Genomic DNA, 19877 nt, shown 5'->3' with positions numbered 1-19877 from the left:
CCTATTTAATACCTCCTCATTAGTTACGTGATCTACCCACCTTATCTTCTGCATTCTTCTGTAGCACCACATTTTGAAACCGTCTATTCTCTTCTTGTCTAAACAATTTATCGTCCATGTTTCACTTTCATACATGGCTACACTCCATACAAATACTTTCAGAAAAGACTTCCTGACACTTAATTCTATACTCGATGTTTGCAAATTTCTCTTCTTTAGAAATGCTTTCCTTGCCATTGCCAGCCTACATTTTATATCCTCTCTACTTCGACCATCATCAGTTATTTTGCTCCCCAAATAGCAAAACTCCTTTACTACTTTAAGTGTCTCATTTCCTAAGCTAATTCCCTCAGCATCACCTGATTTGATTCCACTACATTCCATTATCCTCGTTTTGCTTTTGTTGATGTTAATCTTACACCACCCCTTCAAGACACTGTCCATTCCATTCAACTGCTCTTCGAGGTCCTTTGCTGTCTCTGACAGAATTACAATGTCATTGGCAAACCTCAAAGTTTTTATTTCTTCTCCATGGATTTCAACTCCTACTCCAAAATATTCTTTTGTTTCCTTTACTGCTTGCTCAATATACAGATTGAATAACATCAGGGATAGGCTAAAACCCTGTCTCACTCTCTTCTCAACCACTGCTTCCCTTTTGTGCCCCTCGAGTCTTATAACTGCCATCTGGTTTCTGTACAAAAGTAAATAGCCTTTCGTTCCCTGTATTTTACCCCTGCCAACTTTAGATTTTAAAAGAGAGTATTCTAGTTGAATTTTCAAAAGCTTTCTCTGAGTCTACAAACGCTAGAAATGTAGGTTTTCTTTTCCTTACTTTATCTTCTATGATAAGTCATAGGGTCAGTTATTGCCACACGTGTTCCAGCATTTCTACAGAATTCCAAATGATCTTCCCCAAAGCAAGCTTCTACCAGTTTTTCCATTAGTTTGTAAGGAATTCGTGTTAGGATTTTGCAGCTGTGACTTATTAAACTGACAGCCAGGTAATTTTTGCACCTGTCAATACCTACTTTCTTTGGGATCGGAATTATTATATTCTTCTTGAAGTCTGAGGATATTTTGCCTGTCTCATACATCTTGCTCACCAGATGGTAGAGTTTTGTCAGGGCTGGCTCTCCCAAGGCTACCAGTAGTTCTAATGGAATGTTGTCTACTTCCGAAGCCTTGTTTTGACTCAGGTCTTTCACTGCTCTGTCAAAAACTTAATGCAGTATCATATCTCCCATTTCATCTTCATCTACACCCTCTTCCATTTCCATAACATTGCCCTCCAGTACATCGCCCTTGTATAGACCCTCTATATACTCCTCCCACCTTTCTGCTTTCCCTTCTTTGCTTAGAAATGGTTTTCCATCTGAGCTCTTGATATTCATACAACTGGTTCTCTTTTCTCCAAAGGTCTATTTAATTTTCCTGTAGGCAGTATTCATCTTACCCCTAGTGTTATATGCCTCTACATCCTTACATTTGTCCTCTAGCCATCCCTGCTTAGCCATTTTGCACTTCCTGTCAATCTCATTTTCGAGACGTTTGTATTCTTTCTTGCCTGCTTCATTTACTGCATTTTTATATTTTCTCCTTTCATCAATTAAATTCAATATCTCTTCTGTTACCCAAGGATTTCTACTAGCCCTCGTCTTTTTACCTACTTGATCCTCTGCTGCCTTCACTATTTCATCTCTCAAAGATACCCATTCTTCTCCAACTGTATTTCTTTCCCCAGTTCTTGTCAATCATTCCCTAATGCTCTCTCTGAAACTCTCTACAACATCTGGTTCTTTCAGCTTATCCAGGCTCCTGTATAATCTATCTGAAACCTTCCAGTGTCTCCAGGCCTCTTCCATTTATACAACCTTCTTTCATGATTCTTCAACCAAGTGTTAGCTATCATTAAGTTATGCTCTGTGAAAAATTCTACCAGGCGGCTTCCTCTTTCATTCCTAACCCCCATTCCATATTCACCTACTACTTTTCCTTCTCTTCCTTTTCCTACTATCAAATTCCAGTCCCCCATAACTATTAAATTTTCATCTCCCCACACTATCTGAATGATTTCTTTTATCTCATCAAACATTTTTTCAATCTCTTTGTCATCTGTGTAGCTACACTATGTGATCGAAAGTATCCGGACAACCCCCAAAAACATACGTTTTTCATACTAGGTGCATTTTGCTGCCACCTACTGCCAGTTAATCCATATCAGCGACATCAGCAGTCATTAGACATCATGAGACAGCAGAATGGGGCACTCTGCAGAACTCACGGACTTCAAACGTGGTCAGGTGGTTGGGTGTCACTTGTGTCATATGTCTGTACAAGAGATTTCCACACTCCTGAACATCCCTAGGTCTGCTGTTTCCAAAGTGATAGTGAAGTGGAAATGTGGAGGGACACCTATGGCACAAAAGTGTACAAACCGATCTCGTCTGTTGACTGACAGAGACCGCCGACAGTTGAAGAGGGTCGTAATGTGTAATAGGCAGACATCTATCCAGACCATCACACAGGAATTCTAAACTCCATCAGGATCCACTGCAAGTACTATGACAGTTAGGCGGGAGGTGAGAAAGCTTGGATTTCATGGTCGAGCGGTTGCTCATATGCCACAAATCATGCCAGTAAATGCCAAACGATGCCTTACTTGGTGTAAGGAGCATAAACATTGGATGATTGAACAGCAGAAAAACATTGTGTGGCGAATCACGGTACACAATGTGGCGATCCAATGGCAGGGTGTGGAAATTGCCTGGTGAATGTCATATACCAGCATGTGTAGTGCCAACAGTAAAATTCAGAGGCGGTGGTGTTATGGTGTGGTCATGTTTTTCACGGAGGGGGCTTGCACGCTTTGTTGTTTTGCATGGCACTATCAGAGAACAGGCCTACATTGATGTTTTAAGCACCTTCTTGCTTCCCAATGTTGAAGAGCAATTCGAGGATGGCGACTGCACCTTCCAACACGATCGAGCACCAGTTCATAATGCACGGCCTGTGGTGCAGTGGTTGCATGACAATAACATCCCTGTAATGGGCTGGCCTACACAGAGTCCTGACCTGAATCCTATAGAACATCTTTGGGTTGGTCTCACTGACCAACATCGATACCTCTCCTCAGTGCAGCACTCCGTGAAAAATGGGCTGCCATTCCCCAAGAAACCTTCCTGCACCTGATTAAACGTATGCCTGCGAGAGTGGAAGCTGTCATAAGGCATTACCAATGGAGGGTGCATGAACTTTTAAGTTATTTTCAGCCAGGTGTCCGGATACTTTTGATCACATAGTGTAGATGGCATATAAACTTGTACTACTGTGGTAGGCGTGGGCTTCATGTCTATCTTGGCTACAATAATGCATTCACTATGCTGTTCGTAGTAGCTTACCTGTGCCCCTATTTTTTTATTCATTATTAAACCTACTCCTGCAGTACCACTATTTGATTTTGTATTTATAACCCTGTATTCACCTGACCAGAAGTCTTGTTCCTCTGGCCACCGAACTTCACTAATTCCCACTATATCTAACTTTAACCTATCCATTTCCCTTTTTAAATTACCTACCATACCTGCCCGATTAAGGGATCTGACATTCCACACTCCGATCCGTAGAACGCCAGTTTTGTTTCTCCTGATAACAATGTCCTCCTGAGCAGTCCCTACCTGGAGATCCGAATGGGGGACTATTTTAGCTCTGGAATATTTTACCCAAGAGGATACCATCACCACTTAACCATACAGTAAAGCTGCATGACCTCAGGACAAATTACAACTCTGGTTTCCTATTGCTTTCAGCCATTTGCAGTACCAGCACAGCAAGGCCATTTTCGTTAATGTTACAAGGCCAGATCAGTCAATCATCCAGACTGTTGCCCCTGCAATTACTGATAAGGCTGCTGCCCCTCTTCAGGATACACATGTTTGTCTGGCCTTTCAACAGATGCCCCTTCACTGTGGCTGCACCTACGGTACTGCTATCTGTATCACTGAGGTACGCAAGCCTCCCCACCAACAGCAAGGTCCATGGTTCGAACACATTAAACATTTAGGCACCAGAGCAAGTTAACTGCATCTTTTAGTTTTCATATGTTTATTTGTCCCTAAATGATAAACAGTCCCCTAACGCATGTTACAGATGTATTCTTGCTTTTGCTACTAGTGCTTGTGGAGGCAAATATCAACATAGTCCTGGAGCGATAAGGAGTGCAGTCTCACTACATGAACAATTACGACTTTATGGGAAAAATTTATCATCAGGTCTGGATCAACCTCCAAATATTGCCTATTAACAAAATAGTTTATACAGGAGTCACCAGCCCTGTCTTGATCTGTGAGATGAGGATAAAAAAAATTTTAACCGCCTACACACTAGTATCAACTCCATAATAATATGATTACATTCTGTTAGTTCCTATTTATTATCAGAGGACCAGACACGTATATAGCTACAACTCCTCTTAACTCTCGAACAGAAAACTACAACCTCATAAAAAATCTCTGCAAAGAAAAATATTCATGACCAATGTTCATAACAAAAAATCCAACAGGCATGAAAAATCAAACACTCCAGCTCTCATGAAAAAGATGCAGTTATTTTCTTTTTAACAAGCCTCTGAGCCATAGTTACTTGCACTATAAGGTTGCCTTCTATTAATAATGTCAATTTCTTCTAAGTCCCCTCACAGTCTACTTCGAACTACAAAGTAACTGATCAACCAATACTACCAGAAGCTGTCTCTGTAGTCTCACGCCTTTGCACTACGTAACAACAATCACCTTCGAAAGTGGGAAACTGCTGCTGACCTCCCGCACCTGTGCACTGAAACAGGCTTAAGTGTTTTTATAGTCTGGCTGTACCCAAACTGTAGCGTGTCCTACCTCTGGGGATCACAAATATGTCTTGGGAAACTGATATGCTGCCAAAATTTACCAATGTATGATGTGTCTCTCTAGACACTAAGAGCTCTCTCTCACCCTCAAGATTAAAATAAAAAGTATAATTTAAACAGAAACCACTTGAGACACTAAGAGCTCTCTCTCACCCTCAAGATTAAAATAAAAAGTATAATTTAAACAGAAACCACTTGATATTGTTATGTTAATTTTGAGAGGCTGGAGTAAAAAAGAGTGGGAGGGAGGAGGGAGGGGGCAGGGGGGGGGGGAGGGGGAGGGGGCAGAGAGGGAGGGAGGGGGGGGGGGAAGAGAGAGACCTGGGAGGGGGGGGGTTAAGACACTACGTCTTTCACTATTTTCTGACAAAGAAAAATATCTGAAGCCCAGTGCAGCTTGTACACATTACTTCCACACTCAAATGGAGAGTCTGCATAAACATTCTTCCAAATTTCATGGTCATTTTCTTTATAGTGAATCTGCTCATTGTATCACCACTCCGCTTCCCAAACACCGCAAGGAAACTGACACGAGGGCATATTTGGCATTAAACTGCATGCAAAAATGTGCACAGTTATATTTTCAGTTTGCAGACGTCAAAGACATGCAATTTTGGAACAAACAAGTAGGTTTAATAGGATTTTCATTTTTAGTTATTTTCAATTAAACAAATGATTCTCTATGGTAGATAGCGAGCAGTTACAAACATATTCTTGAAAGTTTTATAGCTTCCATACTGCCTACATGTTGGCAGCCAGTTGATGCCTCTGCTTTTCAAACATTCAGTCAGCTCCGTAATCTGTCTCATAGCCAGTGGGCGTTCTTTAGTGCCCTCTTCCAGCCAGTCAAGTAAGCAGTCCTTACAGATTGGTCATAGACAGGTATAGAGCGAGTGTCGGATATCTTATGTTTCCTGAATCAACAACTCACTTTCTCCATTTTATGCCATGCCCTGGACACTTTTTTCTGCTGTTATTGCCAAATGGTCCTAATCTGATTCCATTTTGCCTATAGCTGCCTTTTTTTTTTTTTTTTTTTTGCTGCAGGATGCACACACAGACACATGAAATGTACCATCACCAAAACACAAGGAGGAAATGTGACCTGAAAAATCTGTCCCTGGTGCAAAAAGGTGTGAAATACAGAAGCACAAAAATCTTCAATGCACTTCCAAGTAATATAAAGTGACTACAAGATAAAAAAGTAATATTTAAAAATAAGCTAAAGGAGTTCTTGCCTGAAAAAAGTTTCTATTCTCTAGAAGAATTCTATAGCAAAGCTAGCTAATTTTAATTCCCAGATACTATTGTATACTCCTGCCTCAATATATCTTGCTGTGTTAATCAGATTAATTGGTGATCTGTAAAAAATTGTTTGGACAGAATCAGAATGTTGTATCTGGAACTCTGCTTGTGAGTGTAATTTTATCTTACCAATTGTGTTTCCAACTTGTATTATTAATCTTTGTTTATTGTCCTTATGGAAACAAATGTAATAAAGAACTAAATGTTTTTGAGTCGTTCCACATCCATGCGTTAATACGCAGAACTGGATCTACGGAATATGTATTGCAATAAATAAATAAACTTCAGAGTGACCCCTAGATTTAAATTGGCCAACAGTGGAGAATGAAGCATTGGATCCAGCCTCAAAAAAAAACCATGGCTTCTTTTTCAAGGATCATCCACAATAAAGACTGTTTAATTACACAAAGTGAAAAACATGATATTTATTGGAAAAAAATAACAGTTCTGTTAAATACTTGAAGTGTTATTCACTTCTCTACATAATAATTTGATGTACTTTGTCACAAGTTCCAGAATTCTCATATTCTCTTCCGCCACCATTATCTGAAACGAGTCAGTCATGTAAATTAAACAAAAGTCTGCTCACAAACTTCTGTCGCACAGCTCTCTCCTTTTTCTCTGCTCAGGGTCAACCAGCTTTCATAGTAGCTAAGCTCACAACACTGTGAGTGAAGGTTGTAAGAAGCTGCCCTCATGCAGTTAATGTGTGTGGTCAAAATCAACTGTGAGGTAAGGAAGGAGTTGTGGTGAAACAAGTACAATATCATTTGAGAGGTACAGAGGCGAGCGAGTTCACTGCTACTAGCGCTATGTCATCATAATGTGCCATAATCTAAGAATGAAATAAAAATTGATATGACTTTTTGAAGCTTTGTCTATAAGTGCTTCAGTATATTAATGTTAAAACTGCTAAATCTCAGATTCATCAAATGAATATATTTCACTACGTGCACTGTTTTAAGAAAACGTGGCACTAAATAATAAAGCCAGAAAGCCAAAAACTGTTCAGGATGTGCAAATGTATGTCACAATCAATAGCTACAAGTCTCAACTTGATTGGAGCAATATTTTGGTCAAAATTTGCATTTTTGAAAAAAATTAAAGAAAGTAAATATTAGACAGAGAAAGATGAAAATTCGAACGTAGCATCAGTTTCATATATTAACATTAACTATGTGACTCCATTCGATACCTCTAATAGTTTTCAAGTAATTTACTAAAAACGAATGCCTTTATTTATAATAGATTAAGTCTCATTTGTATTAATGATAAAAAGTTCTAATTGCAGCATTTGATTACATCCATTAAATTATACATCTGTATCAAGTTTCAAGACTTTAATGTAAATAACTATCAATACAAGAACTTTTAAAAAAGTTCTTTAGAGGTCATGCCCTACTGTCAGTTCCGTTCTAACAATTTTTAGTGGACAAAGTTTAAATGCAGTTGAACTAAAACTTTATCAGTAACTAAAGTCAACTTAATTCCACTCATATAAAAATTACAAAGATTTTAAATTGTTTCACAACAAAGTTATTAAATATTAAGTGTCAGAGAAAATGGCCATGTAAATGCTGCAGACTGTGCGTAGTGCAGTTGACATCAGATGTTCCGTTCGGCTGTCCGCTGTGCCCATATATAAATATGGCCAGAGAGGCAGGAATGAGACACTTCACACTGAGCTGTCACTCTGTCTGCATCAGACAAAAGCTGGCATACGCTGTGTTTTGGATGATGTCACAGCCATGTAGCAACCAAACGTGTTGTTGGTACAAATAGGAAGTGAACTCATGAGGATTGTACACCATTCTGGATAGTTTAGTTTTCCGGAAAGAGACACTTTGCGCCGAGCTATCAGTCTGTCCATGTCAGTCAAACACTGGCTCATGTGCTGGTTTGGATGACGTCAGGGCTAGGTTCCTACCAAACGTGTTTGGTAAAAGTAGGACGTGAACTCGCAAGGACTATACACCGTCCTGGATCACTTAGATTTCACGGAAGTAGCTGTTTGTGTGCTGCCCATAATGTTGACAAAACTGCATGGCAAATGGTGAAATTATTTTCCACTTTTCTGGCAAGCAATTAACTTTCATGATTTAAAGTCAGGGCAATAGAACATTTTACTTGGAACTTACCATAGAGGTCACCTCTGAACTGCTAATAGTGTTGTTTACGATAGTGACATTACTGTTATTCTTATCAAATATTGTTATGTTTGTGTGTGTGAACTCTTATTAATCAGTTAGAACTCAAAAACTTCTATTTATAGTCATAATTCCTGCTCCAGCTGAATAATTAGCTAGTACAAACATTTTCTTTCAGTAAGCACAAGAATAATATGGACTTGCAGACTGGAAATTATTGTCAGTGTGGTCTCCATCACTTTATGGCTGCTTGCAAAAATTGTTTTTTGGCTCTTATAAATATGGCAAAGCTACAAAAAATTTAACCCACTGCCTCACAGAGTGTTATTCGATTTTTGAATGTTCAAAACGTAAAACCGGTAAAAATTTACTAGCAATTGAAGGTAGCATATGGTGACAATGCAATGAAGAAAAGAAATTTGAGAAAATGGTATGAAATGCTCAACAATGGATGAACAAATGTGCACAATGAAACTTGACCTGGATGCTCCTCACTCGTCACAGAAGACCTGAACATTGCTGTGAACAACACAATCTTGCAAGACAGCTGAACACTCTACATATTGCTAATTGTGTTTCCAGACATTTCTCATTCTTAGCTTGGTAAAATCATGTTGGAACATGATGGGTTCCACGGCAACTGACTGACCAACAAAAAACTCATGTTCTTTACAGGACGTCACACAGATGGAGATGCCTCTCTTGATGAGATTGTGACTGGTGATGTGACCTAAGTGTCTCATATTGAGCCAGAGAGCAAGCGTCAATCACTTTTGAGTGGCATCATCCCTCATCATCTAAAAAACTGAGAAAATTCAAACACACTCTCAACATGAATGGTTATGGCAATCATATTTTAGGGTCATAAAGGTGTTCTTTCGGTGGATTTTGTGCCAAAAGGTAAATGTAGATTGTTATTGTAGGACTAATAAAACTATGGCATGCCATCCAAAATAGGAGGCAAGGAATGCTTTCTGGAGGAATTTTGCTTCTGCATAACAATGTCAGCCTTTACATTGCTGCTGCGACTCAAGAATTACCAGATCAATTCAGAAGGGAAATTTATGATGATCCGTCATGTAGTGCACACCTTACACCTAGCAATTTCCACCTTTTCCAAAGATGGACGAATTGCTGGGCAGTGGAAGTTTTGGAACTGATGAAAGTTGCAGAATGCAGTGACCACCATGGCTTAATGAACTGGTGGCAAATGGTCATGACCAGATACAACAAATGTTTAAATGTACGTGGTGATCACAAAGAGAGGTGAAGGAAGCTTCATATATATAACACAATTGCTTTTTTCCAATAGCTATTGTGTTTTCATGTTGTATAACATAACAGTACTTATTTTCTGGATGATTCTAGTAATTTTAGGAAGTACACTTGTGCAGTTTTCACTCTTTTGTTAGTTACTGCATAATCTTAACCACTGACACTGACTTAAGTTTCTGTCATATTTTTATAATACTCTTATTGTTTTAGAGGCTCTCTCTCAAATTTTCACTGTATCTTCCCACATTCCGTCTAAGACATTTATGAATAATACTGCTGAAATGCACTATATTTTATTATGTTCATACTATTGTTTGCTAGAAATTCCCACTTTTTCTTTAATAGCTGCCTCATTCTATTTGAGGTTTTCCTTCCTTTTGCTTTCTTCATACATACTGTTTGCCTAAGTATCTTTATTAAATATTTTTCTCTTCATCTCTTTGTATTATCTTCATTTTGTAGTGTGATGAATTTTGTAATTAATTTAATATGGTATATTTCCATGCCCTTAAATGAATTCACATAACCTGTACTTATGGATTTCTGCCTGGAGTCTGTTTCTTTCTAGCTCTATATCCATGTTACACTCTGTTGTATAAGCCATCACAACCTGAAATTCTAAAATCGTTTAGGAGACAAACATCCAGCACAATTTCTTTATTATTTGAGAGAATGTGCTCCGGTTTAATTTTTAGGACCATTTGGTTCTTGCCAAGACCAATTTCCATTTGCTTTGTTACAGAAGAATGTGTTTAGGATGAACATTTTGTTTTTCTGGCAACTTCTGCTACTGTATGAACTCGTGTCATTTCTGGTATTCAATGTTTTCACCTAAAAGAATCTTTCATTAGTTTTTGTCCACTTTGAATTAAAATTTCATCTAGTAATGAGATTTTCTGCCGTTTTTCAGCTTCTGTAATTCATCATAGAAATCTTACTGAAGATATCCATGGAAATTTGCATCTGCACATTTTTATCTTTGCTGTGCTAATAGTTGAGCCTCCTGTAGCTAAGTTTTGGTCAGTATACTGACTCTTTGTGAATTCCTATTTCTTAATTTTTAATTAGGAATATTTTACACGATTATATTCTGAGCTACCTCACCCTTAAGGAAGATAGATTTCACTGCAGATATGTATGCCATAGGAGTACTATCATCTTATATACAGTTGTTTATGGAGTTCAGTATTTTAACTACAGAATCATATAATATTTTCTCTGAATTTTTTCCAGTTAGTCTTTGTGAACTTTAATGTATTATTATATTTCACGAAGGGAGTGAACAAAGTTGCTACTAAAATCATATAAAATGTTTGACAAGCAGCATAATCTAAAACTGGATAGAAATTGAAAAGGTAAGTTCTGTCGCATTACTCCTCCCCCCCCCCCCCCTTTTTTAAATTTAACTTCTGTAGTACAAAAGACAAATAATTTTATGAGTTCACCTGAAAATATATACACTGTGACCACATTTAAACATGAATTGTCATTGTATATTGGAATTATATAACATGCCATCAATTTTATAGCAAGAGCTCAAATAATTTCATAAACAATTTGGAGTGCTACCCCACCTAAAAATGGAACCTTAAGCAAACAGTTATGTGTATTATATTACATTATATTTTACAATGTCATATTTAGAGGTTGATACTGGAGCAAAGCACAGTTTCACAAACCAACACCGTTTATACAACATGCAAAATTAAAATCCTCACACTGTAAAATGTGAAACTTTGACTACTATATTTGCTTCCCGACAGTTTCAGATAATGCAGACATATACATTTTACCCACAAAAGTAATTTGTACACGACGTTTATTGTAACAGATGATGTGCCATTACTTTTTTCCTCAGCTTTCACCAGCTGCCTTACCTGATACATCTGACAAGCAAAGAGTGTTGCTACCCATGCTGCATGTAGAAGAGCATTGCCAGCAACCCAGGCAACCCATGCATCACATTTTGCCATATTGAGAACAGCTGGAAGAAAATAATATGTTTCCAAGCACATCATAACAAACAATCACAGACAATATTACTACACAATATTTTCATTGACAACAGATTACAGATGTTTTTCAGTAAATTTACAGAAAACTAGAATTAATTAATGTGATCCTTGGGCAGCTGAAATCTTTTGTATTTGGTCAAAAATACAATAGAATAATAGCTTGAATGTTCAGATTTTTAAGATCTGAAGGTCAGTGCCTGGATATCAATTTCCTAAGGCAAAAATATAAAATAAAAATTATGAAAAAAAATAAAAATTGCCTTTGACTATTAGGAGCTTCCTGAGTGCTGTCAAGTAAAAAAAAAATGGAGTTAGATTGTAGTCATGAAGTCACTGATTTGAATTCCACTGATGGCATAGTTTTTTATTACCTTTTATAAATTCTATAATCACTGACAAACTGAGATGTTAATTAACAAATATGGAATCATACATTTTTATGAAAAACAAATATCCTTTTATTTTCAGTTACTGGCCATATGAAAATAAATTAAAGTTTGATATAAACATGCAAAATGCCTATTTGTTACATGAAAAACATATACATTAATAATAATAATATTATTCAGTTTCTAGAAATAAAAAGCATTTGGTGTTATATTTGATGTTCTGCATTTTTGTATCTAATTTCAATTTATTGTGAATTCACAATTTCATACAAATATTAATTAAACCAAAAAGATGTTTTTAATAAAAGTTTGATTATATATTTGTTAATTAACATTTCTTTTTGTTAGTAAATATGGAATTCATAAAAAAGTAAAAAAAAATAGTATACTACTAGTGAGATTCAAACCAGTGACCTTATGATTCAATCCAACTGCACTAGGCATTGAGCTACTGACTAATTCATTGATAGACTCATAGGTGTCTGCAAGGAGGGAGGCGAGTGGCACAAAGAGGCACTTGCCCCCAATTTGAATTGGGTGGCACAGGCTTTTAATTCATTACAGAATTTTCAACCTTTTCTAGAAATAAATCTCTTCAATTCTAATAAACAATTTTGCTATTGATGCCACCTCCCTTTACACTTACATCCTAATGCCCAAGGCCTTACAACTATTGAACACTACCTTTCACAATGCACAATGGTATCAAAACCAACAACCTCCTTCCTAGTCGTAATGACCAACTATGTCCTCACCCACAGTTACTTCTCCATTGAAGGCATTACCTACAAACAAATCGGGGGTATGGCTATGGGCACCCAATGACACTATCCTATGCCAACCTATTTATGGGCGATCTAGAGGAATCCTTCCTAAACATCCAGAATCCAAAACTCCTCACCTGGTTCAGATTCATTGATGACATCTTTGTGATATGGATCGAGGGTGAGGTCACCCTATCCCGATTCCTCCAGAATCTCAGCAGCTTCTCCCCCATTTGCTTCACCTGGTCCTACTCAACCCAACAAGCCACCTTCCTATAAGTTGACCTCCACCTCATAGATGGCTACGTCAGTACCTCCATGCATATCAAACCTATTAACCACCAGCAATACCTTCACTTCGATAGCTGCTAACCGTTTCATACTAAGAAGTCCCTGCCATATAGCCTACCCACCTGTGGTCGTCGCATCTGCAGTGATGAGCGGTCCCTCCCGAAATATACCGTGAGTCTCGCTGAGGCCTTCACAGACTGTAATTATGCTCCCTACCTTGTACAAAAACAAATCTCTGGTGCCTTATCTTTCCAGTTTCCCACCACTGTACGGCCACAGGGGGGCATTCTCCTCGTAACTAAGTACCACCCAAGACTGGAGCAACTGATTACAGTCTCTGCCAGGGTTTTGGCTGCCTCTTGGCACGCTCTGGAATGAGGAATGTCCTGCCCACTATCCTTCCCACCCCTCCCACAGTGGTATTCCACTGTCCACTGAACCTACACAATGTACTCGTCCATCCCTACACAACCCTTGCTCCCAAACCCTCCCTATAATAGACCTAGGTGCAAGACCTGTCCCACACATCCTCCCACCAACACCTACTCCAGTCCAGTCACAAACATCACCTATCTCATCAAAGTGATCTACATGCTAAGCTGCAACCAATGTGCTGCATTCTATGTGGGCATGACAATCAACAAGCTGTCTGTCCCCATGAATGGCCACCGACAAACAGTGTCCAAGAAACAAGTGGACCACCCTGTTGCCGAGCACGCTGCCAAACACGACATCTTTCATTTCAATGACTGTTTCACAACCTGTGCCATATGGATCCTTCCCACCAACACCAGCTTTTCTGAATTGCACACATGGGAGCTCTCACGTTAATATCTCCTACGTCCAAATAACCCTCCTGGCCTCAACCATCATTAGTCCTTGTCCTCACCCATCCAGTCCCTACCCTGTTCCCTTTCCAGTACTACACAGCCCTCATTCTGCCAACACACCCTGTCTTTTTACTTTTTTACTTCTCTCCTTTCCCAGTACCCCTCTGCCCCTGACACCTCTCCCCTACCCCCGTCTAACCTCCCAACTGCACCTAGGTGCTCTACCCTCTCTCCACATCATACCTGCACGCTCCCCAGCAGCACTTCACTGTCCCTCACCCCTACCCTACTATCCCTCCCCCTCCTCCCTCCCCACCAGCCTCCTCCTTACCCCCCCCCCCCACCCAGTAGCCACTCCCATCATGTACTGGTGCTGCTCCTCGCAGTGTGGCTTCAGCTGGCAGAGACTGCATTCATGTATGTATGTGTGTGTGTGTGTGTTTTGTCTATTTTTGAGAAAGGCCTTGTTGGTCGAAAGTTTATTCTGTGATAGTCCTTTTGTTGTGCCTACCTGTGACTCAGCATCTCCAATACATGGTGAGTGGCAACTTTTCTTTTCATAATATTGTTACATTCCATCCTGGATTTTCCATTTTTCAGTTCTAATAAACTGCACATTTAGCACTGGTGCGCAGGATGGAAAATACTGTGATTTCAGCAATTATTATGTAACTTGGGTTTGCTTATCTGTTTCACTGTTCACAAGAGAGTGTTATTTCCTTTGTGTGGCAGCACTGTTGATGCAGTTCTGTAGTGAAAGTCGATATGAACTTCCACACAAAAGTGCCGAAATAAGATCCCTTGTGTTTTTCTCTATCGCTTCCTTGTATAGCCCTTACTGAGTTGCAGGAGAGGACTGGTCCTAAACACCGGGCATTCGGTGTCCATCACAAATTCCCAGGACACTTCTCTTCTCCCCAACCAGCATTAACATTAACATGGTTGCAGTATACCCGGCCAACATCAGCCCTCAATTCCTGCAACAACTCTCTCCTATCCCTGCTTCACAACTTAATGACAATGGTAGTTTGCCTTTTCTCCACACATTAATGAGACCTATTGCAGCAATTTTTTTTAATAAACCCTGAAGAACATTGTGTGTGTGCTTATCTGTGGTCCCAAATGCAACAGATGAAAAGAAAAAATGTAATTTCCTACTTAAGAAAACAAAAAAAGTGTGAAATTTCAATACCAGGTGTTTGCCTCATCTAAAATTTCATGGAACGGAGCATAACAAAACATACTACCATACATTATGAATATTGTAGCCTGGTTGGCACTGCTGCACAGCACTGTATCTAATTGACCATGGAGGAAAGAATAAGCATTGCGAGATTGAAGTGGTGAGGTTGTATGAAGTGAATGCAACCAACTCAAACACCACGTCGGTATTTGGAGATGGAAGTACCAGGAAAAAGACCAACTGGGTGGCCTAGGAAGGGATAGGCAGATCAGGTCAATGAAGCTCTCAAGAGGAGATGAGTAATATGGGATGCAGTGGAGAGGGAAAAGCTACACCAGGACAGAAATCAATGGAGGACTATTGTTAACAAAGTTCCTACTCAGCTTGCTGGAAGGAAATGATGATAATGATCATGATAGAGAGAAAAGGACCACCTTGGTACAGACCTAGACTGTTAAGTCAGCTGTATTGACCAATTTGCAGGTGGTTTTGGGAACTTCTCTAAATTTGTATAGTCGAATGCTGCTCCTGGGTTACAAAAACAATCTGTAGCTTTCATAACATATTTTGTTCAATTCAGATTATTACAGTCAACATTGTTGTTGTGGTCTTCAGTCCTGAGACTGGTTTGATGCAGCTCTCCATGCTACTCTATCCTGTGCAAGCCTCTTCATCTCCCAGTACCTACTGCAACCTACATCCTTCTGAATCTGCTTAGTGTATTCATCTCTTGGTCTCCCTCTACGATTTTTACCCTCCACGCTGCCCTCCAATGCTAAATTTGTGATCCCTTCATGCCTCAAAACATGTCCTACCAACCGATCCCTTCTTCTAGTCAAGTTGTGCCACAAACTTCTCTTCTCCCCAATCCTATTCAATACCTCCTCATTAGTTACGTAATCTACCCACCTAATCTTCAACATTCTTCTGTAGCACCACATTTCAAAAGCTTCTATTCTCTTCTTGTCCAAACTAGTTATCGTCCATGTTTCACTTCCATACATGGCTACACTCCATACAAATACATTCAGAAACGACTTCCTGACACTTAAATCTATACTCAATGTTAACAAATTTCTCTTCTTCAGAAATGCTTTCCTTGCCATTGCGTCTACATTTTATATCCTCTCTACTTCGACCATCATCAGTTATTTTACTCCCTAAATAGTAAAACTCCTTTACTACTTTAAGTGTCTCATTTCCTAATCTAATTCCCTCAGCATCACCCGATTTAATTTGACTACATTCCATTATCCTTGATTTGCTTTTGTTGATGTTCATCTTATATCCTTCTTTCAAGACACTGTTCATTCCGTTCAACTGCTCTTCCAAGTCCTTTGCTGTCTCTGACAGAATTACAATGTCATCGGCGAACCTCAAAGTTTTTACTTCTTCTCCATGAATTTTAATACCTACTCCGAATTTTTCTTTTGTTTCCTTTACTGCTTGCTCAATATACAGATTGAATAACATCGGGGACAGGCTACAACCCTGTCTCACTCCTTTCCCAACTACTGCTTCCCTTTCATGCCCCTGGACTCTTATAACTGCCATCTGGTTTCTGTACAAATTGTAAATAGCCTTTCGCTCCCTGTATTTTACCCCTGCCACCTTCAGAATTCGAAAGAGAGTATTCCAGTTAACATTGTCAAAAGCTTTCTCTAAGTCTACAAATGCTAGAAACGTAGGTTTGCCTTTTCTTAATCTTTCTTCTAAGATAAGTTGTAAGGTTAGTATTGCCTCACATGTTCCAACATTTCTACGGAATCCAAACTGATCTTCCCCGACGTCCGCTTCTAACAGATTTTCCATTCGTCTGTAAAGAATTCGTGTTAGTATTTTGCAGCTGTGACTTATTAAACTGATATTTCAGTAATTTTCACATCTGTCAACACCTGCTTTCTTTGGGATTGGAATTATTATATTCTTCTTGAAGTCTGAGGGTATTTCGCCTGTCTCATACATCTTGCTCACCAGATGGTAGAGTTTTGTCATGACTGGCTCTCCCAAGGCCATCAGTAGTTCTAATGGAATGTTGTCTACTCCCGGGGCCTTGTTTCGACTCAGGTCTTTCAGTGCTCTGTCAAACTCTTCACGCAGTATCTTATCTCCCATTTCGACTTCATCTACATCCTCTTCCATTTCCATAATATTGTCCTCAAGTACATCGCCCCTGTATAAACCCTCTATATACTCCTTCCACCTTTCTGCTTTCCCTTCTTTGCTTAGAAATGGGTTGCCATCTGAGCTCTTGATATTCATACAAGTGGTTCTCTTCTCTCCAAAGGTCTCTTTAATTTTCCTGTAGGCAGTATCTATCTTACCCCTAGTGAGACAAGCCTCTACATCCTTACATTTGTCCTCTAGCCATCCCTGCTTAGCCATTTTGCACTTCCTATCGATCTCATTTTTGAGACGTTTGTATTCCTTTTTGCCTGCTTCATTTACTGCATTTTTATATTTTCTCCTTTCATCAATTAAATTCAATATTTCTTCTGTTACCCAAGGATTTATATTAGCCCTCGTCTTTTTATCTACTTGATTGTCTGCTGCCTTCACTACTTCATCCCTCAGAGCTACCCATTCTTCTTCTACTGTATTTCTTTCCCCCATTCCTGTCAATTGTTCCCTTATGCTCTCCCTGAAACTCTCTACAACCTCTGGTTCTTTCAGTTTATCCAGGTCCCATCTCCTTAAATTCCCACCTTTTTGCAGTTTCTTCAGTTTCAATCTGCAGTTCACAACCAATAGATTGTGGTCAGAATCCGCATCTGCCCCTGGAAATGTCTTACAATTTAAAACCTGGTTCCTAAATCTCTGTCTTACCATTACATAATCTATCTGATACCTTTTAGTATCTCCAGGATTCTTCCAGGTATACAACCTTCTTTTATGATTCTTGAACCAAGTGTTAGCTATGATTAAGTTATGCTCTGTGCAAAATTCTACAAGTCGGCTTCCTCTTTCATTTCTTCCCCCCAATCCATATTCACCTACTATGTTTCCTTCTCTCCCTTTTCCTACTGACGAATTCCAGTCACCCATGACTATTAAATTTTCGTCTCCTTTCACTACCTGAATAATTTCTTTTATCTCGTCATACATTTCATCAATTTTTTCATCATCTGCAGAGCTAGTTGGCATATAAACTTGTACTACTGTAGTAGGCATGGGCTTTGTGTCTATCTTGGCCACAATAATGCGTTCACTATGCTGTTTGTAGTAGCTTACCCGCACTCCTATTTTTTATTCATTATTAAACCTACTACTGCATTACCCCTATTTGATTTTGTATTTATAACCCTGTAATCACCTGACCAAAATTCTTGATCCTCCTCACTAATTCCCACTATATCTAACTTTAACCTATCCATTTCCCTTTATAAATTTTCTAACCTACCTGCCCGATTAAGGGATCTGACATTCCACGCTCCGATCCATAGAACGCCAGTTTTCTTTCTCCTGATAACGACGTCCTCTTGAGTAGTCCCCGCCCGGAGATCCGAATGGGGGACTATTTTACCTCCGGAATATTTTACCCAAGAGGACGCCATCATCATTTAATCATACAGTAAAGCTGCATGTCCTCGGGAAAAATTACGGCTGTAGTTTCCCCTTGCTTTCAGCCGTTCGCAGTACCAGCACAGCAAGGCCGTTTTGGTTAATGTTACTAGGCCGGATCAGTCAATCATCCAGACTGTTGCCCCTGCAACTACTGAAAAGGCTGCTGCTCCTCTTCAGGAACCACACGTTTGTCTGGCCTCTCAACAGATACCCCTCCGTTGTGGTTGCACCTACGGTACGGGCATCTGTATCGCTGAGGCACGCAAGCCTCCCCACCAATGGCAAGGTCCATGGTTCATGGGGCAGGACAGTCAACATTATAAAAACAAAAAGAATGAAAGCAACCCAATAAATCTATTAACACAATTCTGTGTGAAGTTTTGTAAGGAAAGAAAGTAATATACAGTAATTGGACAGAAATATAATAGAAACACTGCACGAAATGCATGCCTGAACATAAATGCAGATACTAGCCAAACATGCAGGCTGCACTGCTGTAACTGATCACGAACAGCACCTGTGCAATGTCCTCAGTAGATTGCAAATGTCAGTCATGGTCAAAACAGTGTTCTGTGTAGCTGTGAATGCTTGATATCAGTGAACAAGGGCAAACTATTGCTGCTCATGCAGTGGGTATGTGCGTGTTTCCATAACCAAGGTGGCCAAAGTGTTCGATGTTTCAAGAGGCACTGCATCAAAGATTTATATCACTTACAGGGAACATGGAAAAACACCATCTGCTATGTCAAAATGTGAATGTCAGTGTGTGTGGAGTGAAAGTGACAGATGGTTACTGAAGACTGTGATGACAAATAAACAAGGTTGACAAAAATAAAATAAATAATGATGACAGTTGCAAAACTCACTGGAGAACTCGATATCGTGTCACGAACCCTGTGAACACCAAAACAACACGAAGAGAGCTCCATAAGCACAGAATTGCAGGGTGAGTTGGAATTCCAAGAGCACTCATCAGTTATGTAAATTTCCATAACAGCAAAATGTGCTCCTGAAGCCATAATGGAGCAATGGAAGAAAATAATTTGATCAGACAAGTCTTCTTGCATAATGTTTTCAACTTCTTCCCAAATTTACAACCCAAGAGTAACACGTGGTGGAAATCAATGATTATTTGGGCAGCCATGTCATGGTATTCCATAGACCCCATGGTTACTCTGCGAGGTCACATTATTATCAAAGATTAAGTGACC

At 39.3% G+C, this 19877-nt stretch overlaps 1 protein-coding gene across 1 annotated transcript in view; it reads right to left on the bottom strand.

The window, feature by feature from the left end:
• Positions 1-19877, bottom strand: part of LOC124607196 (palmitoyltransferase Hip14) — a 124395-nt gene that overhangs the window by 21501 nt on the left and 83017 nt on the right. Inside the window, exon 11 of the mRNA XM_047139419.1 lies at positions 11508-11614. Coding sequence (XP_046995375.1) covers positions 11508-11614 — 107 coding nt within the window. The remainder of the gene's footprint in view (positions 1-11507; positions 11615-19877) is intronic.

The sequence above is a fragment of the Schistocerca americana genome, chromosome 3 (assembly GCF_021461395.2).
Source record: "Schistocerca americana isolate TAMUIC-IGC-003095 chromosome 3, iqSchAmer2.1, whole genome shotgun sequence".
Lineage (NCBI taxonomy): Eukaryota > Metazoa > Arthropoda > Insecta > Orthoptera > Acrididae > Schistocerca > Schistocerca americana.
This window is presented reverse-complemented; position numbering and strand designations above follow the sequence as displayed.